The sequence below is a fragment of the Gadus macrocephalus genome, chromosome 6 (assembly GCF_031168955.1).
Source record: "Gadus macrocephalus chromosome 6, ASM3116895v1".
NCBI classification, from domain to species: Eukaryota; Metazoa; Chordata; class Actinopteri; order Gadiformes; family Gadidae; genus Gadus; species Gadus macrocephalus.
This window is the reverse complement of record NC_082387.1, coordinates 5,885,280-5,910,538: the sequence shown is the minus strand read 5'-3', so window position 1 is coordinate 5,910,538 and position 25,259 is coordinate 5,885,280. Positions and strand designations below refer to the sequence as shown.

The window sequence follows — 25,259 nt, the reverse complement described above, 5'->3', positions numbered from 1 at the left end:
ATTTGTGTTTCCTTCTTCCTTTTGCCTTGGAGTTTCCCAGGGAGGTTTTGCCTGGGAAGACTGCCCCCATGCCCTACATGGTGTGGGGGCAGAACGTCGGCTATAAAACAACTGCAGTCAGTCAGTCAGTCAGTCAGGGCAACGGAGAGGTAAGGACGACTGCTGCTTGTCTGCTGAAGATCTTATGATTAAATGAACTATTTGCTCTGAACTGTTGGATCCAAAGCTATTGTGAGGCAGTGACAGATTGCTGTTACTTTTTTTATTTGCTTTTTTGTCAACAAGATATCTCTCCAGCATGTGACACTGTGTGTGATGTGGGTTTATGTGTGTCTGGGTATGCAGCCGCACACACATTGCGCCATGTCAACTGAGGTGAAACCAGGCATGTCTCTGCGTCCTCTGGGCCTGGAGCCACCCCCGGAGCAAGAGCTGTTGTGTATCTTTGGGACGGGGGACCTGGGTCGCTCTCTGGGCCAGCGGCTGCTCCAGACGGGCTACAGGGTGGTGTACGGCAGCCGCAGGCCCCACAGCTGTGGCCCCCTGCCCCCGGGGGCTCAGGTACGCACTGGGTCAGAGCAACACAACGCTTTGGTGGTCCTTGAGAAACGTTCCCTCTCTCTCTCTCTCTCTCTCTCTCTCTCTCTCTCTCTCTCTCTCTCTCTCTCTCTCTCTCTCTCTCTCTCTCTCTCTCTCTCTCTCTCTCTCTCTCTCTCTCTCTCTCTCTCTCTCTCTCTCATTCTATATATATATATGCTGCCTCTATCCGCTGTCTTCCTCCCTCTATGTTGGGCTTTGTTTTGACTCACAGCTCTACGGATTCCAGGAAAAGTCTGGCACGTTCTCAACATGAAGTTAATTAAAAACATGGCCAAATAGCGAAGTTCACTTTTGCCAGTAGAGAAGAAAACCTGCCTTTTTGCTAAAAAAAAATCACTGTATGTGTAACAACTCCATGCAAAGTCCTAATGATATAGCTGTACGAATGTATATTTGTGCAAATATATTCCTTGGAGTAAATAGTGATACAGAACTGTGTTTGAAGAGTAGCGTCCTTGACAAATCAATGAGTTGAGTTGTCACATGTAAAATGTATTATCCAATCACTGTGTGATTGTTTAGGTATGTGTGTGTGTGTGTGTGTGTGTGTGTGTGTGTGTGTGTGTGTGTGTGTGTGTGTGTGTGTGTGTGTGTGTGGATGGAGGGTGCTCATGTCTGTTTGTCTGCTGGTCTTTCTTCAGGTTATGAGCCATACAGAAGCCGCACAGCTAGCCGCTGTAGTTATCGTCTGCGTTCATAGAGAACACTACGATTTCATGGAAGAAGTAGCGCCTCAACTGAAGGGAAAGGTGCTTCCACTCACAATCTACTACACCTCACTAATGACTATTCATACGGTTCATCTACGTCACGTTTTCTGGAACGCCGCCATTTGCACGACCGATCTCGCCAAGTATGGCCGCCCACACCGCTCATCTGAATGTTAGAGAGAGACAGAGATATTATCGATTTTAGGCTCCGATCCTTATTTGTTATCCCTAGTTTGTTTTTTGTCCATTAGTATGCTTGCCTCAAATCAATCTTCACGACATATATATTTATTTAGTCCACAACCCCTCCCCATACAGTGGAGATATCTTGAAAACGTTCAAGAGCACTGATGCCTACCAATATGCTGTGGCTGGATGGGTGAAGGACGCTAAAGTGAGGCACTTGGCCACCAATAATCTTTATCTGATAAGTACTATATATTTGTGACTTCTTGTGAACAGTTTGTGGTGGGTTACTAATTACTATCATTGATCGTTGAAATCAGTCATCAAATCATAGACGATAATTTCGCCGGGGACGCTTAGGACGAGTTTTCTTCAAGATTAATTTTGTACCCATAACAAAACCCGATTTGAATTATTATGGATTATTTTGGACAATGAATGAGGTATTAGTACCAATACTCTTTGGCTGGGACAATGTCATCCTTGGGTATATGGAGCAGAACATAGTGGGTCATATGTCAACGTTTTTTGTATGCATTTTATTCATTAGTAAGCTACATGGATATGCCATCTTTCAGAACCTTTCATTACCTGCACTAAAGAGAATAAAAGAGTGCATCCTCATTGTTTGATTGTGATTGTACGTGTTGTTGTTGGTGCTGAGTTACCACTGAAATCAGTGGGTCAGTGGGTGGGATCGGTCGTCAAGATGGCGGCGCAAAGCTACAGTGACGTCACGTGAAGTCACCTGCTCACCCATTCCCATTGATCATTAGGTATTGGTGGACGTCAGTAACAACAGCAAGAAGGGCCTCTACCCAGAATCCAATGCTGAGTTTTTGCAGAGGTGGGAAACTAATTAACTCAACTGCTTCACACTTCTCGGATGCAAAGTATGCAAATAAAAATGGTGATTGCTTTGTGTGTAAGTGTGTGTTGCTTTATTTTCTTCAGCCTGATCCCTGCAGCGTCTGTTGTTAAAGCCTTCAATACAGTCTCAGCCTGGTCCTTACAGAACGGACCTTCAGATGCTCACAGACAGGTACTGTGTTTGTCCATCTGTATGTCTTGTCTGTGTTTGAGTGTTTTTTTTGTATTTTGAAGTTAGTGTGGGGGGTGTAGTTGTATAAGTATATGTGTTAAAAAAGAAGATAAATAAGTAAAAATGCGACAAGTGAATGAATCAATGTTTCTTGTTTCATTATCAGTAGTAGAACTTATAACAATTTTATTAATGCATCTTTTTTCGACTTTATGTTACCAAAATAATCAGGCCAAGAAACTGGATTTGAAATGCAACTGCTCACAACGCTTTAGTTAGTCTTAAACTGTAGACATCAACACATTAAGGCCCGCTGATTTGTAGAACGATCACGACTCAAGTGTATCAGCCATGGGTCTTTGACGGATTAGCCCTCAGTCCCTTTGAGCTCCAACCAAAGCTTTCCTCTCCAGCTGACCAGAACAGTCTGTGTGGAATTTTCCGTGTGAGTTTGACCTGGTAGGGAAGACCCTGGGGACCCTTAACCACACAATCTGTATTTTTGTGTCTGTGTGTTTGTATGTGTAGATGTACACAATATTGTGTGTCGGGGTGTGACATGGAATGTGTGTATTTCTGTTTGACGGAGGATGTATGTGAATATACAATATTTTTCTTCTGCTATTACCTCTTTCAGCAAAGTCTAAAATTAGGTGTATGTTCTGTAGAAAGCCATGGCACTGCAGGTGGTAACGTGCGCTATATCCTCTGGAGTCAAATACCTCCTTTAGTCTTCATCTGTGTAATTATAATAATGAGTAGTATGCATAAGTGAGGAAGCCTTATATAAGCCACACCTTGAGTCTAGCAGGCTGAAAGTGCAGTCTGTAGTCGTCCTCCCATCTCCAGGTGTTCCTGTGTGGGGACAAGGCTGAGGCCAAGCAGGCGGTCAGAGAGCTGGCTACCAGGCTGGGCCTCAGCGTCCTGGACAGAGGCAGTCTGTCAGCCGCCAGGGAGGTGGAGGACTTCCCCCTGCAGCTGTTCCCCGAGTGGAGGCTACCTCTCTGCATCGCCACCGGCCTCACCGCCTTCTTCTTCTTCTACCTGCTCATCAGAGACGTTATCTATGCCTATGTGGAGCAGGACAAGGACATCTCCTTTAGGATCATGGTGTCCCTGGCCAACAAGGTAGAAACATCCAAACGCCATCTGGACCAGAAGGCCCTCCGTAGTAGCTAATATGTTGCTTCTACTCCAGCTCCATGTGTTACAATTCTATAACCTGTGTGTTCATGCAGGTGTTCCCCATCGTATCTCTGATCATGTTGTCTCTGTGCTACCTGCCAGGCGTAATGGCTGCCATCCTTCAGCTGTATAGAGGAACCAAGTACAGGTCAGCGAGCACAGACTGAAGAGAACCTTCAATAGCTGAGCCACAGTGAGCTTAGTTTAGTCATTCACATTCTTCTGGTGTTCATGAGATAAATATCTAGACCCTACAACCACTTTAAAACGAATCTGTTTACACAAAGGCACAATGGGCGCACACTCACACAGTCACAGAAAACGTGTTTGAATGCAGCCATTAAGGTGTACAAGTTTACTTTGCTTTGGCTAATGCTGGCTAATGCTTTTTAATTCTAGAATTGCATCTTCTACGACCTACAGATCCTTTAGAAAATGTGATACAGCCTGACAATGTTTCAGATATATTTGCATGCGAGTCCCAATAGCTTTATTCTTCTTGATGACCTTGGACGTCTGAGCTCAGCACGTTATAACGCTCAACACCTCTGTGAGAGATTCGGATGACAACATAGGGTGAGTTGCCCTAATGTGGGACACTGCCTAATCTGGGACACCTAAAGTCTAGAGCATTTATCTCTTATTCTGAAACATGCAAATGAATTATATTGTCAAATGCAAGCAGGGATGCCCTGTGATTGAAATCACATGTCTTCACGATTTTGGTTATAAAGATAGGGGAGGGGCTACAGCCAAACCGTAAGTGCACAGTGTGAAGTCCCGAAAAAGTCAGTGAGATAGGTTTTAGAGAAAATGTATTCTAAGGTTATAAATTTGTAATAAACAAAAACAAAATCATATTTGATCATTGTGTTTATGATATAATTATGCTGCAAATTAGGCAAAAATATTATGAAAATTTGTTTCCGAATGTGGGACAGTATGATTTGCCTAATCTGGGACAGTCATGTTAATTTTGAAAATAAGCATTTAAATGTGTAATGTGTATTAAATTCAGGGTTTATTAGTACAATAGGATCAGAACCCAGTTTTGATGGGCCATTTAATCTAGTTTAGTGGACTAGCTATGTTAAAGCACTAGCTTTTAGTCACACTAAAATCAAGCTAGCTAGACTAGCTAGCCAGGACAAAGGCTTTTAGTCACTCACGCATCAACCACACGCACGCATTATTAATTTATCTACATATATATGAATGTATTGTAGTAATTGGTATCACAAAGCATGGGTCTGTACATTTGACATGAATATTCATGAGCAGATACATTTAAATTAAGGTGATATTGTCTTTTTTATCCCTCATATTGACTGTCCCAGATTAGGGCACACACTGTCCCAGATTAGAGCAAACGCATTTTCTTGAGCAATTTTGCACATGGAGCACTAATATATGTGAAATTTCTTCTCTGAGTATGATACCTGAATAATTTTTTCTGTTTTCAGTAGCCAACATCTTGGGGATTTCAGAATGGTTTCCGGTGTGGGTCAAATGTAGTGGCTTAGTTTGGTAATATCACACATAAATTGAAATTGCAAAAAGTGTCCCACATTAGGGCAACTCGCCCCTACCTCTCATGAATCTAGATGTGATATAGTGTTTACACCTCCAGAGTTGGTTTGGGAAACGGCTGCCTTCACCCCTTATAACCCACATAACAAACAAAACAAACCAACAAACCTCTCTCTTTGACCATTTCACATCTATTCTCAATTTGCAATTTGATTACAGAATCTAAATGCTCAATGTTTCAACAAAGCCATTATGTTTCGGGCAATGTACATTTCTTAAATAATAATTGATCATGATCAACTATTGACTGGCAGGCGCTTCCCTGATTGGCTGGACCACTGGATGCTGTGCAGGAAGCAGCTGGGCCTGTTGGCGCTGGGCTTTGCCTTCCTGCATGTGCTCTATACTCTGCTCATCCCCATAAGGTATGCTGTACAGCACCCCTCTATAGCCTCCACACACCTGCAGGAGAAAATGCACAACCTTGTTCACGTATACCTATCCCTGGATAACCACTTTAAGACCAATGTTCACCTTTAGTTTAGGTGAGACCATTATAAAGCTATGAATGTTTAGGAACATCTTGGTAAATAATATATGATATTCTTGTTTACATATGGCCTCCAGATACTACGTGAGATACAAAGCTACAGCACACACAGTGCTGCAGGTAAGGCAAGAGCATCAATAAAGCATTTCTAAACAGGTGCCGATAAGCCACCTGATTTGTATTTCTACCACCTCTTTTTCTCTGTCAGATCCGGGAGAACAAGACAGCGGTGTTCGATACGACCTCCGCCTGGCGTACTGATTCCTACTTTTCCGTTGGGATTCTGGGATTCGCATTGTACGTTCTGCTGGGAATTACCTCCCTTCCCTCTGTCAGCAATGCACTCAGCTGGAGGGAGTTCAGCTTTGTACAGGTAAAGCTTTTTCTGTGCGTGTATGGATATTGGTGTGCATGCGCGTGTGTGTGTGTGTGTTTGTGCATGTTTTTGTGTTGTTGTTTTTTTCTTGAGGTGAACCTCATTTTCCTCAACCTTCTCCAGGACAACTTCTCCCTTATTTTCTTGTGTGTTTCTGTGTAGGCCAGTGTATCATCCAGGGGAAAACTATTGGAGAGAAAATGTTGTGTGGAATAGGTTGACTTTTAATAGAAAGTTGGCATCCTAGAAAATGTCATGTGTCTTAAAAGTCACAAACGCACACACTACACACACACACACAAGCACGCGCACACACCGTACGTCAACAAAGGCATCGACACATACTCGGAAGCGCACACGCGCACGCACGCACGCACGCACGCACGCACGCACGCACGCACGCACGCACGCACGCACGCACACACACACACACACACACACACACACACACACACACACACACACACAGGTAAGACGTTTAAAGGCCTCCACACACCGGCGCCGCAGCGGCGCGTCAAAAACTCCGCCCCCATTATTCCGGGTGTACTAGCCCACACCGGCGCCGACTAGCTGCGCGGCAGCGTTCCGCGCCGCGCCGCCCAACTACTCTTCGAGCCAATGTTCTATTCCCGAGCGTCGCCGCCCCTGAAAAAGCGCTTTGTAAAAGCTGGTTTGTACATCCCGGGTCCCGTAGGCACCTCCATATCTACCCCTCACCAGAGGCGGAGTGGCCGTCGGGACGATCGGGAGATTTCCCGGTCGGCCGGCCGGCCAGCCAGCGAAGTCAGTTGGACCGGCCCACAGTTGTGAGCGGCATTGTAAAACCGTATGGCAGCTGGTATACAGGACTTCCTGTACCGCTCCGTTTTGCATATTGGTGCAATTAGTCTCTGACTGAAGGTGCTGTTCTTGATCACCTTCAGGGCGTGGAGTGGGTGAGTGGGGTTAGTCATTATTGAGGCCAGTTTGTTGAGGATTCTGGCCTCTGCCACCTGCTGGACCTTTAGCTGCTCAGCCCCAACCACTGAGCTGGCCTTTCTGATCAGCTTGTCCAGTCTCTTCTTGTCCACTGTGCAGGCGCCTTCTCCCCAACATGCCACAGCGAAAAACAGAGCACTGGCCACCACTGAGTGGTAGACAGTGCACAGTAGGGGTTGGCAGATGTTAAATGACCTTAGTCTCCTCAAAAAAAAGAGTCGACTTTGTCCCTTCTTGTACACCGCTTCCATATGACATTTCCAGTCCAGCTCACTGTCGAGCTGCACACCAAGGTACCTGTGGTTGGTGACCATATGTGTGTATGTGTACGTGCTGGCTGGTATATTTCAGACGAATGAATGACTTAACTGATCTTTCTCTTTTAATGGATGGAGAATACGTTAACAGATTTGGAACATGTAGTAGTAGTCGTCTAGTCGTGTCAACACGTTACACCGGTATTACCGAGCATAAATGGTATAAACTTTGAAACTAGGTCACTCCGGCGTCAACTCTCCTCTCACACTAGGTGACAGCGTCTTATAACGTTCTATATTATATAATAGTATAATATAATTTTATAGATAATATCACGGCCAAAAGCTCTGCGCCTCCGGATGGCTGTAGTGCGGGGAGCACTACGGCCATCCGGAGTGCTTTTGTTTACCGGCGTTGCTATGGTTACTGGTCTTGTAAGGAAGTGCGCCAATTCTCGGAGCGCCAATTCTCTTCCGCACAGAGCAGAACTGTGACCTATTTTACCCATTTTTAATTTCTTAATTATAATTATATCATTAATTTTTACCAATTTTTTTTTTTATTACTGAAAAAATATATAAATAGACGGTGTTGCAGGGGGGTGGGGCCGGACCGGGGAGGATTCTCCCGGTGGCTATTAGTGCCCCACTCCGCCCCTGCCCCTCACCACTGGATGTCGCCCTCTTTCGTTTGTGAGAAACAATTACGAGAATGGACGATGAGAGACTGGTCGTCGAGGTGGAAAAATATGTCGAATTGTATGACCAAAGTTCCCATCATTACAAAGACAACTCCAAAAAGGTCATTGCCTGGCGAGCCATAGCTCTGGAGATTGGATCTTCAGGTGAGAAATCAACAATGGTGGACTAAGTACCCAAACCATTAACCATAATGGGAAATAGACGAAATCAAGTCACATATAATCACACCATGTAGGTAGAAACCAGATTACTTGTAATATATATTTTTTTATTTAAGGCAAGGCAACTTCATTCATATAGCACTTTTAATACATGAAGCAGACTCAAAGTGCTACACATAGAAACATTCTCATACAATAAAATAGATAAGTAAAAGAAAACACAGGCAAAGCTCAAAAATGCATTGTCATGTATTAACTGTCTCTCTGGTATCAGATCATGTATTAACTGTCTCTCTGGATTTAAGGAAAAATAACATTAAGTGTCTCGAGCACTCAAATAAAATACACTGGCTACTGAATCCAGCACAGCAATAACATCACTGTATTTATCCCGAGGGATAAAAAAAAAAAGTATATATATATATATATATGCAAAAGAGTATACCAGAGAGGGATAATAACTAGATTATAGGTCATCATATAGGCTGCACCATATGGTTCTGCCATTACACACTTAGTGGCGAATTGAAATATTGGCGTGCCTCTCAGGATCTGCACGGAGCTCCTGGACCAGATTGTGGCATACCCCCTGTTCTTGTCTCTGTTCATTGATGGGGTGCACCCAAACCCTTCGTCTTCTCCTTGCCCGCCTACAGCGCAGGAGAAGAAGGGCAGCCCCCCTCTGTCTGGCAAGTTATTTATTCTGTTGAAATAAAAAAAACTCAATAAAATGGATAACTACTGGCTGCATACATGTAAATGTGTGGCTATGTTAAGGCTATATAGATGGATAGATAGATAGATACAGTATTGGTGCAGAGTTTCAGTTATGCCGATGGGAAGATTGTCGGTCTTCTCCACGCCAGTCGCAGGGAGCGTGACGTCACATACGAGCCGTGTAGTCTTTCTCGTTGTGTTTTCTCTACAGCCTTTATCTGAACAATTGCACAATAAACGGTCGAACTCTTTCCATGAAAAATTATCCTTTAAATCCACAAACAACATATGTGTAATCCAGGGCATATAAAGACCGGGACCAGAAAATAATTATTTTCTCTCCATTGACACCCATTCATATTTTTCGATCTCATAGGTCCCATGAGCCCTACCGGAAGAGGCGTGACTTCGCCACTCTATAGTATGGAGTCAAAAGTCAGACCATTCGCGAAAATAGATAGAGTAGTATAATATCTGATATGTATATATATAGTATTTGACGTTTTCACACTTTTCACACTTTTTTTTGCAGATTTCGGATGACGCAAAGCAAAATCATCGCTACAGATGTCATGTTTGCGATTGTAGATGCCGTTCATTTGTGAAACGACAGTCACTGCCCTCTAGAGGATTTATTGCGTAACATCCATAACAACGCTGAAACCAGACGGAGGTATGAAGGGTAGCTCCGGGGGCAACGTTTGGGGCGACAGACGAATTTCGTCCGGATCCGGAGGTATGGATCGGCCTTAAAGGCCTCCACACACCAGCGGCGCGGCGTGCATTTTACGCGCGTCAAAAGCACGTCCCTAGCACCAACAGGAGGCGGCGCGACGGCCGCGCTGCAGTATAAAATCAGGAAGTCACCTGTCAATCAACCGCAGCAAAGAGACGAAACGCAATGGGTGAGTAGCCTATTGGAGCCTAGTTTATTTATTTTCCATCTTTTTGGCTGAATAATTTGAAAAATTTATAATCTGCGCAGTGAAAGTATGTTTTCAAGCATCAGATCAACTTAGTTTGTAGGGCACTTTATCGTTTTATTTACTGTCATTTCTTATTTATTTTATGTTATGCAATTATTCATCTACTGCATCAACAATCTCAATAATTGCAAGACCTTTTATTAAGCCTTTTTAGTATATAGTGCAGTCACCTTTTAAGGCCAATTGTTATTGTGTGTAATTATTGTATTGAGCTCCTGGATGGCTTTATTGGTCCCCATTGGGACCAATAAAGTAGCTATCTATCTATCCATCTATATAGCCTTAACATAGCCACACATTTACATGTATGCAGCCAGTAGTTATCAACTTTAACTGAACACAAGCTATTTTACATTTTATTGAGTTTTTTTTATTTCAACAGAACAATTGTTGCCAGACAGTGGCTGCCCTTCTTCTGCTGCGCCGTAGGAGTAGGAGGTTGATCGTAGGCGGGCAAGGATAAGACGAAGGGTTTGGGTGCACCCCATCAATGAACGGAGACAAGAACAGTGGGTATACCACAATCTGGTCCAGGAGCTCCGTGCAGAGAGGCACCGCCAATATTTAAATTCGCCACTAGGAAGTGTGCAATGGCAGAACCGTATGGTGTAACCTAGTCATGATGACCTATAATTTAGTTATTATCACTCTCTGGTATGAATACTCTTTTGTATGTATACAAATATATATATACATACATATATATATATTATTTCCTCTCCTGGAACCGTCCCCTTATCGTGGTGGAGAGGTTTGCGTGTCCCTGTGAACCTGAGGGCTGTGTTGTCTGGAGCCTTGTGATCCTGGTAGGGTCTCTCATGGCAGAGTGGTCTCAGGTGAGGGGCCAGACTAAGAATGGTTTAAAAACCTCAATGAATAACGGAAGAAGAGGAGATGTGACCCTGCCCGGAGGAAGCCCGGGGCCCCCGTCTGGAGCCAGGCCCAGACGGAGGGCTCGATGGCGAGCGCCTGGTGGCCGGGTTTGCCACGGAGCCCGGTCGGGCCCAGCCCGAACAAACTACGTGGCAACCCCCCTCTCTTCATCCCATGGGCCCACCACCTGTGGGAAGACCCGTTGGGGTCGGGTGCGCAGCCACATGGGTGGCAGCGAAGGTCAGGGGTCTCGACGGACCAGACCCGGGCGGCAGAAGCTGGCCCTGGGGACGTGGAACGTCACCTCGCTGTGGGGAAAGGAACCGGAGCTTGTGAGGGAGGTGGAGCGCTATCAGTTAGATCTGGTGGGGCTTACCTCCACGCACAGTCTCAACTCTGGTACCGTACTCCTGGATAGGGGTTGGACTCTATTCTTCTCCGGAGTTGCCGAGGGCGTGAGGCGCCGGGCGGGTGTGGGGATACTCATAAATCCCCGGCTGAGCGCCGCGGTGTTGGAGTTTACCCCGGTAGGCGAGAGGGTCGCCTCCCTGCGCCTAAGGGTTGTAGGGGGGAAAACTCTGACTGTTGTTTGTGCGTATGCACCAAACAGCAGTTCAAAGTACTCGGCCTTCTTGGAGACCCTGAATGGAGTCCTGTATGGGGCTTCAGTAGGGGACTCCGTAGTTCTGCTGGGAGACTTCAACGCCCACGTGGGCAACGATGGAGACACCTGGAGAGGCGTGGTGGGGAGGAACGGCCTCCCTGATCTAAACCCGAGCGGTCGTTTGTTGTGGACTGTGCTAGTCATGGATTATCCATAACGAACACCATGTTCGAACATAAGGGTGCTCATAAGTGTACCTGGTACCAGAGTACACTAGGCCGAAGATCGATGATCGATTTCGTGATCGTGTCATCTGATCTGAGGCCGCATGTTTTGGACACTCGGGTTAAGAGAGGGGCGGAACTGTCAACCGACCACCATCTGGTGGTGCGTTGGATCAGGGAATGGGGGAAATTTCTGGATGGACCTGGTAAGCCCAAACGAGTAGTGCGGGTGAATTGGGAACGCCTGGAGGAGGCCCCCGTCCTAGGTATCTTCAACTCACACCTCTGGCTGAGTTTTTCTGGCATTCCTGTGGAGGTTGAGGGTATTGAGCCGGAGTGGGCGGTGTTCAAAGCCTCCATTGCTGAAGCTGCAGTGGCTAGCTGTGGCCTCAGGGTCTTAGGCTCCTCAAGGGGCGGTAACCCTCGGACACCGTGGTGGACACCGGTGGTCAGGGAAGCCGTCCGATTGAAGAAGGAGGCCTTCCGGGATATGATATCCTGGAGGACTCCTGACTCGGTTGCAGGGTACCGACAGGCTCGAAGGGCTGCAGCTGCTGCCGTGTCGGAGGCTAAGCAGCGGGTGTGGGAGAAGTTCGGAGAGGCCATGGAGAAGGACTTTCGGTCTGCACCAAAGTGTTTCTGGAAGACTATCCGGCACCTCAGGAGGGGGAAACAGGGAACCATCCAAGCGGTGTACAGTAAGGATGGGACTCTGCTGACCTCAACTGAGGAGGTTGTCGGACGTTGGAAGGAACACTTTGAGGAACTCCTGAATCCGAATAACACGCCCTCTATGTTGGAGGCAGAGCTCGAGGTTGATGGTGTTTCGTCGTCAATTTCCCTGGTGGAGGTCACTGAGGTAGTCAAACATCTCCGCAGTGGCAAAGCCCCAGGGATTGATGAGATCCAGCCAGAAATGCTAAAGGCTCTGGGTGTTGAGGGGCTGTCATGGTTGACACGCCTATTCAACATCGCGTGGGAGTCGGGTACAGTGCCAAAGGAGTGGCAAACCGGGGTGGTGGTTCCCCTGTTCAAAAAGGGGGACCAGAGAGTGTGTGCCAATTACCGGGGTATCACACTTCTCAGCCTCCCTGGTAAAGTCTACTCCAAGGTGCTGGAAAGGAGGGTTCGGCCGATCGTCGAACCTCAGATTGAAGAGGAACAATGCGGTTTTCGCCCCGGATGTGGAACTACGGACCAGCTCTTCACTCTCGCAAGGATCCTGGTGGGGGCCTGGGAGTATGCCCATCCGGTCTACATGTGTTTTGTGGATCTGGAGAAGGCGTATGACCGTGTCCCCCGGGAGAAACTGTGGGAGGTGCTGCGGGAGTATGGGGTAAGGGGGTCTCTCCTCAGGGCCATCCAGTCTCTGTACTCCCAAAGCGAGAGCTGTGTTCGCGTCCTCGGCAGCCTGTCAGTTTCGTTCTCAGTGGGTGCTGGTCTCCGCCAGGGCTGTGCCTTTTCACCAATCCTGTTTGTGATACACATGGACAGGATATCGAGGCGTAGTCGTGGTGGGGAGGGGTTGCAGTTCGGTGGTCTGAGGATCTCGTCACTGCTTTTTGCAGATGATGTGGTCCTCATTGGATCATCGGCCTGTGACCTTCAGCACTCACTTGATCGGCTGGCGGCCGAGTGTGAAGCGGCTGGGATGAGGATCAGCACCGCTAAATCTGAGGCCATGAATCTTAGCAGGAAACCGGTGGATTGCTTACTCCGGGTAGGAAATGAGTCCTTAGCCCAAGTGAAGTACCTCGGGGTCTTGTTCGCGAGTGAGGGTACTATGGAGCGTGAGATTGGCCGGAGAATCGGAGCAGTGGGGAAGTGGGGTTTGCTTTACCGCACCGTTGTTACGAAAAGAGAGCTGAGCCGCAAGGCAAAGCTCTCGATCTACCGGTCGATCTTCGTTCCTATCCTCACCTATGGTCATGAGGGTTGGGTGATGACCGAAAGGACGATATCGCGGGTACAAGCGGCCGAGATGAGTTTTCTCAGAAGGGTGGCTGGCGTCTCCCTTAGGGATAGGGTGAGAAGCTCAGCCATCCGTGAGGAACTCGGATTAGAGCCGCTGCTCCTTTACTTAGAAAGGAGTCAGTTGAGGTGGTTCGGGCATCTGGCAAGGATGCCCACTGGGCGCCTCCCTTGGGAGGTGTTTCAGGCACGTCCAGTGGGGAGGAGACCTCGGGGAAGACCCAGGACTAGGTGGAGAGATTATATCTCAACACTGGCCTGGGAACGCCTCGGGATCCCCCCGTCAGAGCTGTTCAATGTGGCCCGGGAAAGGGAAGTCTGGGGCCCCCTGCTTGAGCTGCTCCCCCCGCGACCCGACCCCGGATAAGCGGACGAAGATGAGATGAGATATATATAAATATACACAGATATTGTATCCCTCGGGATAAATACAGTGATGTTATTGCTGTGCTGGACAATCTATTTTATTATTCTATTTTATTTGAGTGCTCGAGACACTTAATGTTATTTTTCCTTGAACCCAGAGAGACAGTTAATACATGATCTGATACCAGAGAGACAGTTAATACATGATCTGATACTGTGGTAGAAATTAATGAGTATATTCTATGGTAAACCATGATTAGTATAAAGTATTTTTATCTTTAATGGTGGAAAGCACATGATGCTTGCAGAGTCTGGGTTCAGAACAGTTGGAGCACAGGAATGTCCAGGGAACTGCGGGGTCAAGCCATGTTGACCTCCGCCTTTCAGCCTTGGGTCATCTTGGCTAACAAGGTTAATCCGTGCGGACCTCAGACCAGGGCGCGTTTGATAACATGCTGGGACGAAGATTGACTGGGCGGAAACCCCATTGGGACTCCATTGTAACAAAGAAATTCCTGTATGTGTATAAAGTAAGGCTGGGATCGATGTTCGAGCAGTGACTCTATAGACCTACTCAGGCTGTTATCGTTGTTGTTTTGCTTCACGATAAAGTCTCTTTTCAATTCTTGCTCCGGACCCCTCGATTTCTTTTACACTCTCTCTTAAATTAGTCTAAGTGTTTTAAATCTCGATTAATCTTCGACAATACCAGAGAGACAGTGTATACATGACAATGCATTTTTGAACTTTGCCTGTGTTTTCTTTTACTTAGCCTATCTATTTGATTGTATTGTATATTTATTGTATTTCTTCATGTATGAAAAGTGCTATGTAAATTAAGTTGCATTGCCTTAAATAAAAAATTATATATTACAAGTAATCTGATTTCTACCTACATGGTGTGATTAAACTGTATGTGACTTGATTTCGTCTATTTCCCATTATGGTTAATGATTTGGGTACTTAGTCCACCATTGTTGATGTCTCACCTGAATAGCCAATCTCCAGAGCTATGGCTTGCAAGGCAATGTCCTTTTTGGAGTTGTATTTGTAATGACGGGAACTTTGGTCATGCAATTCGACATATTTTTCCTCTCAGGGGCGGCGACGCTAGGGAATAGAATATTGGCTCGAAGACTAGTTGGGCGGGGCGGCGGGGAACGCTGCCGCGCGGCTAGTCGGCACCGGTGTGGGCTAGTACATCCGGAATAATGGGGGCAGACTTTTTGACGCGCCGCTTCGGCACCGGTGTGTTTAGGCCTTAAAGGCTTGATTCCACCGGAGGCGTACGCGCCGCGGCACGGCTGCGCCGCGGTCACCGCTGCTGATCGCTTCCAATCTAATCAATGCGCCGCGGCGCTATCTTTCCGTCGCACTTCTATTTTTGCCGCGAGCCGCTGCTAGACCGCGTCAATTTCAACAGAGCAGATCGAGCAGGGCAGGAAGTGAAAAAGTAATAGCCATAGAGCATCCGGTCAATTTTCAAAATAAAACACAATACTCAGCTCATGTAACTTCACATCAACATTATTACGTCATGACCGGTGGCACCAGGTCAGCAGTAAATCAATCAAAGTGTCGGCAACATGGACGACGAGAGACTCATTGTCGAATTTCAGCAACATGAAGTCTTTTATGTTCCAAATCATCCTTTTTATAAGGAAAATGTCAGAAAGGACAAAGCGTGGCATTTAATTGCAATAGTTTTGGGAGTGGAAGGTGAATACATTAGGTTTAGGATTATCGCGTGATCTCGTGATCTCGCGTGAATACGGCTGGCTCGCAAGGCAGCGCTACGCTGCCGTTACGCGCCCGGTAGGAATGGACGCAGGACAGAGGACGCAGCCGTTCCGCGGCCCGTACGCGTCCGGTGGAATCCCGGTGTAACGTGCACACACCGCAGCGACACTCGCCCAGCTAAGACGTTTGTCAACGGCGGAGAGGTTTGTCGACGGTGGAGCCGATATGTTTAAAAACATAACAGTTCCGCTGTCGACAAACTCTCCCAGGTAAGACGTTCAGTCTATAGACTATATAAATTGCGATAAAATAAGGGAAGAGACAATTTCTCACCTCGACAAGCAACGGCAGGTCTTTCATTTTGTCATATAAAAACCTTTAAATTCAAACATCGTACCGACCGGCATATCAACAAACAAGTGCCGTGATCTTATAGAGACATTGTCCCTATAACACAATGAAAACAAGTCAATAACACAGTTGGCTATGGTGAATTATGTCTATAGAATCCACCACAAGACTACACTTTACTCTCCTCCTTGAGCCTCCCGAAATGTCTTCACACTTTGTTTCTCAAACTTAATATTACTCCCTTCCTTAAGCCTCCCGATATATCTTGCGACTGTTTTAGTTGTTCTATTTTTCTTATGTTTTGTGTGTCTGCTATGAGTAGGGATGGGAATCGAGAACCGGTTCTTGTTCAGAACCGGTGCCGAGGCTGTTTCCCAATGTGAAGGCTGCAGCCTTGCTAGGATGCGTCCTTGCTAGTCGCGTCCTATGGAGATGAGACTAGAGTGCTAGCTCGAGTGCTTCCTAGGGTTTTTAACGTTCAGACTTTTGAACGACTTGCTAGTGTGGAAGCGCTTCCGCTTTTTAATACTGCGTTTCCGCTTGTAAACACATGTGCGCTTATGGATAAAACATGGCAGCAATCTAGCTGATCGATATTTATTTGACTTTTGTCTGTTATAAATGCGGTCATGTCTCCTTCGCATGGAGCCTCTTTGAGGAAGTTACAAAAACTTTTTTTGCGGTTCATCGAATCGTCTTTAGAAAAAAAAAAATCCACTAAATTTTTATAAAACTAAGTGAAATTGTCTGAGAACTTAATTCATGCATCACATTTACAGTATGGTTGATTACTATTATGCAGGGGGAAAAAGACAAAGAAAGTGATAATAAACATGTATTTATTTGGATATATTATTTAACTGATCTGATTCATTCATTCATTTATACCTACAATCTACCAGTGCTTTGAACACATAAGTATATTATATAAAATACAATTATATACGTTCATTACAAATTACAAACATTGCAAATGATCGGTGGTGCATTTATTTGACAATATGTTTGTGCGCCACCCTATGGTGCACAAAGGCCTCCGTTTGCTGGGCTGACCCTAAAAAAAAAGATTAAACACAAACATAAATAGGTAGGCCTATACATAAACAATGTAATCTTGTGAGCGAGTAAATTGACATTGGTGACAGTGGTGTTTAACACCAGCTACGTCCATGCAAAATATAGCAACGTGTATCATTAAGTTGCAAAAACGTTTGAAAAATGGCACAGGTCTTTAAGCTTGATTATTTGCATTAACATGATGAATCTATAAAAACCGATACGGCACAAAATATTTCTGAAAACTTTAATATAACTTCACTTACATTTGAACGTGCACTGCTTTCCCCCATTTTCAATATCCCGTGCAGCGTGTGAACGCAGAGGATTGTGGGTAGTTTTTGTCTCGTCTAGGATGCAGCGATGCATCCTTGAAAAATCTCGGAATTCTCAGAAACAAAGTACGCGAAAATGGCGCGGCTTTCGAGTGTCCTCAACATTGGAACAGTGCTTGTCTGCGTTCTATGACGTAGCGTCCTTAAAAGGGCGGCGGTTGAGCATGCTTCCTTGACATTGGTAAACACCCCGAGTCAACCGATTCCTTGTAATCATTAGAAAGCCTGATTAAAGGATTCCGCTTATCGGTTCCGGTCGCGGCAAATGCGTCATGACGTCACACACACGCTGCTTTGTTTTGGTTTAGAACGCAGCAAACATGGCGCCGCCGAGGAAGAAGCGCACTGTTCGTTCACACCAAACGCGACGGTGCGACAAGATCCCATACAAAGTGCACGTATAGACGTGTATCGGGCGTTTTGATTTGTCGCGCCACACTTTCGCAGTGCACAGGGGAGCGCGTTCACGAGGATTTGTGCCGCGACAAATTTGCTCGAGTTGAAATATTTAAACTTTGACGCGAATTTCGCGTGATGACAGCCAATCAGCGTTCAATAGCGTGACCACTGAGTGACATGTGTAACGTAACAGCCAATCAGCGTTCAACCGTCAAACTCAGTGCAGTGCAGTCCGGGTGAACTGCAGCATGGAGGAGAAAGTGATTTTTGCCGTTTGCGACTCCCGGAGCTCTATATATAATAGTATATAATATAATATAATTGTAGATATAATATCACGGCCAACAGCTCTGTGCGCCACCGGATGGCCGTAGCGTGGGGAGCTCTCATAGGGATTGGGCTTCTCGGGGTTTGTTTACCGGCGTTGCTATGGTTTCCGGTCTTGTGTGTTCCAACGGTTTAGGCCCATATGTGTATATATATATGGGTAGGCCCATCTAATAAATCTCTGTCTAATCAATACTTCATTCACTGCCTCTTCCATGCGTCGGGTCCTCCGACGTCCCTCCCTCTTCCACAAAAGGTAAAGACATGCAATGGTGGTTATCTTGTAGAGTTTCCATTTCATCAAAGGGGGGAACTACCTCCAATATGCTGAAACATTTGGCTACACAGCATGCAATTCAATTTGCAGGAATGTCGTTGATATATTTTGTTCATGTCAGTTGAATTTTGTTACAAGTTGAATGCAAATGAGCACTGTTAGTAGGCCTATTCAATTGAGTGAAGGGTTAGCCATTGTTCTATCATCCTCGAATGTGGAGTCATGTTGAAATATGAATATAACTACAGGGTTTCAATTTGTAAAGGTTGCAACTGTGCACACGTTAGAAACCAAACCAAAAAAAACAAAAAAAAAATCTTAAGACGAAGATACATGCATTAGCCTAGTTTTGGACAAAAAAAGATTCCTAAAAAAAAGTAATTAAGTAATTAATGTTTCCATACCTTGCTGAATAGGTGACCTCAATGAATGAAAAGGCAATTTCCATTTCTTTGTGCCCTCAAACTATAAAGATCGTTTTCTAGATTTGTTTTACAAAAATGTTTCTGTTTTGGCCAATTGAATATGAAATCAACTTCTCCTGAGGGGACGCACTCATTCATAAATGTAACTGGGTCATGTCAAGCTCGTTCTCTAATTCCATCAGCCATCCTCCCCTTTACTCCAGCCCAAATTAGAGCAGTACTTTCAATTTTAAGTTATTCATCAAATTGAATACAGAGGGCATACATTATCCTTGGCCATAAAATTGTGTGTGTGTTTGTGTTTGTGTGTGGGGGGGGAAACGGCGTGCGTCCATGTGTGTGCGTGTGTGCCAGGGATGGAAATTAACTTTTTTCTTTTTCTACCAGCCACTGTGGCAGGTAGATTTAAAAATCGACCAGCCACTCATCTTTTTTACCAGCCACTTTTTATACGCTATATATATTTTTAATTAGTGCTGTCAGTTAAACGCGTTATTAACGGCGTTAACGCAAACCAATTATTATTTTTTGGGCTCAAAACAAAGAAGCAGTAGCCTGACTGCTATGTTCAAGGCAGTATGTTTGTATGTTCTTTGTTTAATTGCACTATAGGCTTTTTTTTTGTATCGTCCTGTTTTGATCAGTATAGGCCAATGTTGTAATCAATAAAAAAACATTTGCCCAAGGCAAGCCGATGCACCCCACCATGTTGATAAGAACATTAAAATGAGAACAATTAATGGGACAAAGAAATCAAGGGATATTTAGCATAGAAAAAAGATTTGTGATTACTCGCGATTAATCGCGAGTTAACTATTACATTAATGCGATTTAATCGCAATTAAATATTTTAATCGCTTGACAGCACTATTTTTAATATATGCGTACATTGTAAACAATATAATAGTAACAATAGATAAGAAAAGTGTTTTTCATACATCTTTTTTTTTCCATCAGACGTGATTTTTACTGTAAGTAGGTTCTACCAAGGAACTAAGTTGAAAACTTTACACTCTTACCGCATACGATAAACAATACACAGGTATCTGCCATGTTCAGTCATGTTTATTTCAAAGGTGTTACGATGACAAGTTTGGGGATAATTCATCTATACAAAGTATTTTCAATAAAAAACAAATTGACATATTAACAATAAAACAACATGCATGGCTACACCATCATAACATGTTATTTACATGTGACTGCATACAAATGTGTCCACAGACCTGGGGTCTCATTTATAACCGTTGCGTACGCACAAAACGGGGCTGAAATTGGCGTACGTGACTTTCCACGCCAAGGTTGTGATCTATAAAAAACCAACTTGACGGGAGAATGTGCGCAGCCCTAAGCAAACTCTGACCCATGCGTACGCATGGTTTAGAAGAAAAGGAGAATTGGCGACACAGATGGTGTGGTGGTGAACTGAAGTCAGACAGAAGAATTGTAGAGTGAGAAGAATGATTGTCTTATCATCGCCCTTCAAAAATTTAATTTCAACCCGTATCATGCGTTAAATCTATGTAATCAGAATAATTTAAGTCAACTGCATTATTTCTCAGTTATAACTCCAGAAACATCTCCTTAGAATAGAAATAAAAAAAAATCTCTATATTTAATCCCGTCACTCCATACTATCCACTGACGGCGCGACTACATGGAATAAAGCATCTGTCCAACATGTGTCAATAACATAATATTTGTATGTGACACTGTAAACACATAATCAAATGTCAATTAAATCCCAAGTGTGGAAAACCAAGCCACACTCATCACAATCGTTGTCCGTTACTCTTGATGCTTTTCATGGCAAATCAGGTATTGAAAAGGGGTTATGTTCAAGAACATTTTACTTGGGTGATTACAAACTGATTATCCAAGGTGTTCTCGGTCAGTCTTATTACCGTAACCCTATAAATAAAGAGGTGAGCGCCGTGGTAATGCTGCACCATATGGCACTTCTGGGGGACCATGAAAATGGCAGGATTCGGAGGGAGAGGGTCTTTAGGGACCATAACGATTTATTGGTAGGCTACATACCTACCTTTATGTCAGACCACATCTTTTTTAATTCTGGGACTGTGCGCTCCGTGCTACTGACAGAGTTCACTGCTGCAGCAACAGTTGCCACTCACTCTGCTTTTTGTTGTTGGCGATCCCAATCCCGTGACCCCTAAACAAACCTACTTTTCGGGCCTCCATCTCACCCACAAGTGTCTCCACTTCAACCTCCGTGAAATTTCGCTTTTTTGCTTTTCTCAGTACTTCTGCCATTGTTTCCGACAAGACATAACACTTGCATCTTCGTCTCTTTTATATGCAGATCGCATTCATGAGGTCATTTGCATTGACCATTTATGGTTAAAAATGGGCGTGTATATGGCGGAACGTGAAGCTGATTCAGCTGCGCACACTTGTAGGCACTCTGTGATTTATAAAGCAAAGATTGCGTACGGTGTGCGTACGCAGGGTTTTATAAATCTGAATATTTTTTGGCGCATGCAAAACTTGGCTTTTGGTTGACGTACACTTTTAGTAACGATCCCACGCACAGTTTTATAAATGAGACCCCAGGTAACTAACGTATGATAGTAAGCATTATTGGCCCTTAACACTAATATTCAGAAAAAACACTGCCTCAAAAGGCTATTGGCTTAAGCAATACAAGTAGAGGCATATACTTGAACTTTATACCCTGAACTTTTAAACGTTGCAAACGTGCAAAAACATAATTATATATATGTGGCATTCTGTCCAATGCTGAAAATATATCTGTGGCATTAGGCCAATGCTGTGGTAATGTGTGTAAAGTATGACCAAGTGTTTCTTTCTATTCAATAGTCTAGATAGAACTTTATCAATCCCCTGTAGGATAAATTTGTTAATGTTTGTCCCTATAAAACAATAATGGTAAAAAAATAAATACAAAACACGACGGTAGCTGAGTAAGTCAAACCGTCCAATCTGAAGGCTCTACTTAACCACTCCCCCTACTCACTTCCACCATTGCAAAAAGAACAGAACTGAGTAGGGGAGGGCGTAGCCTAACTAGTTTGTGAACGACCCAGAGAAACGCAACGCAAATTCAATGTGAACATTTATGAGGCTTTAATAAAATCCTGGACGATTTTAAATTCCGCAAAACATTTTTTAAAAGTGTCTCAAAAAGAGGGCATGTCCGGGCAAAAGAGGACGTCTGGTTAACCTACGTACGGGAAACACATTTGATTCCTACCTGTAACACTGTTAAATAGCGGCCCAAATTGGTGGGCGCTATCCTGGTAATTTCTCTGCGTGAGAAATACGAAGTATGGCGTGTGAGCGTGTGCAAGGGTTGAATTCATGGGGCAAGCCCCAGGAATCTTCCGGCTTCCATGAAAGAGAACCAAACTAATTCACACAAAAGCGTTCATGCAAATCTAGCATTAAAGGTTAATTTAAGGAAGTTCTCTCCAGTCACGCTGAAAGTAGTTCGCTAGTAGTAGCGCTTTAAATTGCAGTGTCAGAGAATTCTGAGAAATCTGAATGCTGACTAAATTCTCAGAATTCTGACACTGCAAATTATTGCACGCTAGTGAACTACAAAAAAAAAAACTTGAAAGTGGAACATTGCTGCCATCATGGGAAATTAATGTAGCCTAGGCCTATTGTAAGTAGCTTTCAATTCCTTGTTCTTTTGTTGAACATATCCCCCACTAGATTCCCCCACCCCCACGCAGATTTTGTCCTGTAGAAACCTATATGCTGGAAACCGATACGCCCTCTCAACCACAAAATGTTTGAGTCACTTCTATGGAAGTAAATCTGTGCCATCTGAGTTTTAAACTAAAATGCCATTGAATTCTAAGCACTGAATAATTATGCATTGAAATAATTTATCTGGATTTGAATTTCAACGTAATCAACGTCCCCACGTTGAATTTTTTAACGCAGAATATTTGATTTTGAATTTTTAACATTGAAAAATAAAGCTGAATAGGAGTTAGATTCAAATCCAGATACGAAGTGTATGGATTTACTTCCATACACTTCTCCTTCGTCATGCTTAACTGATCATGCCTCTCTTGTTGGTTACACAAATCTTACCATGGACACTCCCAGAACCAGCCAGACAATTCACGTCTGTTAATTTATGAATGGAATTATGAACGTGTCCCGCCTCCGAAATAGCCTGGCTATAGCCATGCTGCCTTGGGCGCGATTTCGTTTCGCGCTGCGAGGCAGCCTGGATTCCATGGATCTGATTTTCGCCTGAGATGGGGAACCAATCACAGAACGGGGAGGGACGGCAAGACGATGACGACGTCTATTCGACACGCCCATCGTCTTCTTCCGAATTGCTTGTGTCTCACGCATGGACATGAGAGCTGTGTTGGAAATCGTTCCCTATACACTCACTCACTATTCCCGATATAGTGCACTATATAGGGAACGAACAAACGAGAATTCGGACACTACGCTGAACATTTCTAAACGTCATTTGCGTCAGTAAATGCGCCGGGTATTTGTGTGACGCAGACAGATGCGCCCACATCATGTAAACAAACCGGGCACTCACGAGGAAAGCTGGAGGTTGTATTGATGTTGAATGTTACATTTCATTGTTCAAGTTTTTTTAAATTAATTTTGAATGTTACATTTTCTATGTTAAATCCCAAATAAATTGTTGACATTTCTATACGAAAGCCGGAGACTCCATCATTAAAAGTATTTGTTTTCGCGCTTATTCACCTTCTTCTTCGCCTCCGGAAAAACACGGCCGCATGTCATTGTGGTATACAGGATTGACATGTAGGGCACATCGTATGTACACTCAAATTTGGGGTATTTTAAGTGCACTATATAGTGCATGAAATTAACCACTGAGAATTCGAACACCACTACAAAATGGCGAGCACCCTATATAGTGCACTATATCCGTGATAGGGAACGATTTCGAACACAGCTATGGTCTCACGCCGAATGCGTGAGACTTGAGAGCCCTGTTACCGGTATATTATCCCGGATGTTGACAGTCGCAGTTCAGCAAAAGGGGCTTAGAAGAAGAAGGGGGCCGGATGTTGACAGTAATGGTTGTAGAACTGCAGCGCCATATGACGAATGTATTAAATATGCACATTTGATCTGACCTGACTGGAAAGTATTACCCGACACAGTGGCGGGTGAAGTGACACAATTCACCCGCCACCTTACAAATCCACCCGCAAATGGCGTGTGGCGGGTGTTAATTTCCATCCCTGGCGTGTGCATTCACATATTTGCACATATGCTTACGGTTACAGTTATTGTTGAGTGTGTGTAAGACGGACGTGCCTGAAGGAGGTTGCTGGCTCCTCTCCCTCTAAAGATCAGACTCTAACTCATCCACGCATTAGCCCCACTACAGAGACATTAGCTCTGTGCTATCTGCAGGGACAGGAGTGTGTGTCCATGCTGCCGCATGTCTCCCATCACACTTCTCCTTTCTTGTCTCCTAGTCCAAGCTGGGCCACCTCACGTTGTTGCTCTGCACGCTCCACACCTACCTGTATGGCTGGAACAGGTTCCTGAAGCCCTCCACCTACAAGTGGTGGACCCCGCCGGGCTACATGCTGTGTCTGGTGGTGCCCTCCGTGGTCCTGGTCCTCAAGCTGCTGATGGTGCTGCCCTGCGTGGACCGGAGCCTGGGCCGCATACGGCAGGGCTGGGAGCGGACGGGGCCGGAGGGCGAGGGCACAAAGCCACTAATGGCATAGGAGGAGCACAGATACAGCCCTCCCTACAACGTGACGCACGCCAGCGCACACACATGGATTGCCACACATTCTGAAACACGCACACAGGGTTGTGTGCAATTCCTCCAGCATCAGTGTCAGTTGCGTAACCCACCGATCACGATCAGAGGAGGTCATAGTCAACAACAGGCCATCTCTCTCTGTGCATTGTGGTTGTTCTTAACTTCAGTTAACTGCAACCACATTGTACTACTTCCTGCCTACATACTCACAACTCTATCAACAGATTGTTAACTCTTTATGTTGGCACTGGAAGACATTTGCTTTAGCACATTATTGTCAGTGCCATGCAATTTCGCTTTTCATTTCTGAAAATGGTCTGAACTCTACAGTGATTGGAGATTGAGGGATTGTTTTACATTACTTCCTACTGCCAATACATGCTTCTGTGATATAAATTTCCTTCCTTTGGTTGTCCACATAATGTATTATTGAATTCTTATTTTTTTACTGCTATTTTAATAAACCTTACTCTACATTATCCCAAATAATTGTTTTTGTTTCCATTCCTCGCTGCTGTGTACTGCTCTTTAAATAAACATTATTGCATTTGACAA

At 44.7% G+C, this 25,259-nt stretch overlaps 1 protein-coding gene and 1 long non-coding RNA gene across 3 annotated transcripts; both read left to right on the top strand.

Moving 5' to 3' along the window:
- On the top strand, positions 1–25,259 carry steap4 (STEAP family member 4). 2 transcript variants are annotated; one of them, XM_060052999.1, is made up of 11 exons: positions 1–149; positions 346–561; positions 1,242–1,349; positions 2,273–2,343; positions 2,451–2,538; positions 3,388–3,666; positions 3,777–3,871; positions 5,568–5,678; positions 5,881–5,923; positions 6,012–6,176; positions 24,406–25,259. In XM_060052999.1, the coding sequence occupies exons 1-11, from the start codon at positions 69–71 to the stop codon at positions 24,661–24,663; spliced, it is 1,515 nt and encodes a 504-aa protein (XP_059908982.1). In that variant the 5' UTR covers positions 1–68; the 3' UTR covers positions 24,664–25,259. The 2 variants fall into 2 exon arrangements, with proteins under 2 accessions (XP_059908982.1, XP_059908983.1); XM_060053000.1 differs by lacking the exon at positions 1–149 and adding an exon at positions 152–231.
- On the top strand, positions 14,741–23,382 carry LOC132458759 (uncharacterized). The gene is made up of 2 exons (XR_009525932.1): positions 14,741–19,401; positions 20,047–23,382. It is a non-coding gene; the product is annotated as an uncharacterized LOC132458759 (long non-coding RNA).

Coding starts and splice junctions, on each gene's coding strand:
- steap4 (XM_060052999.1), top strand. CDS start 69: ATGCCCTACATGGTGTGGGGGCAGAACGTCGGCTATAAAACAACTGCA. Junction 562..1,241: donor CCCTGCCCCCGGGGGCTCAG/GTACGCACTGGG, acceptor GTCTTTCTTCAG/GTTATGAGCCATACAGAAGC. Junction 1,350..2,272: donor CGCCTCAACTGAAGGGAAAG/GTGCTTCCACTC, acceptor ATTGATCATTAG/GTATTGGTGGACGTCAGTAA.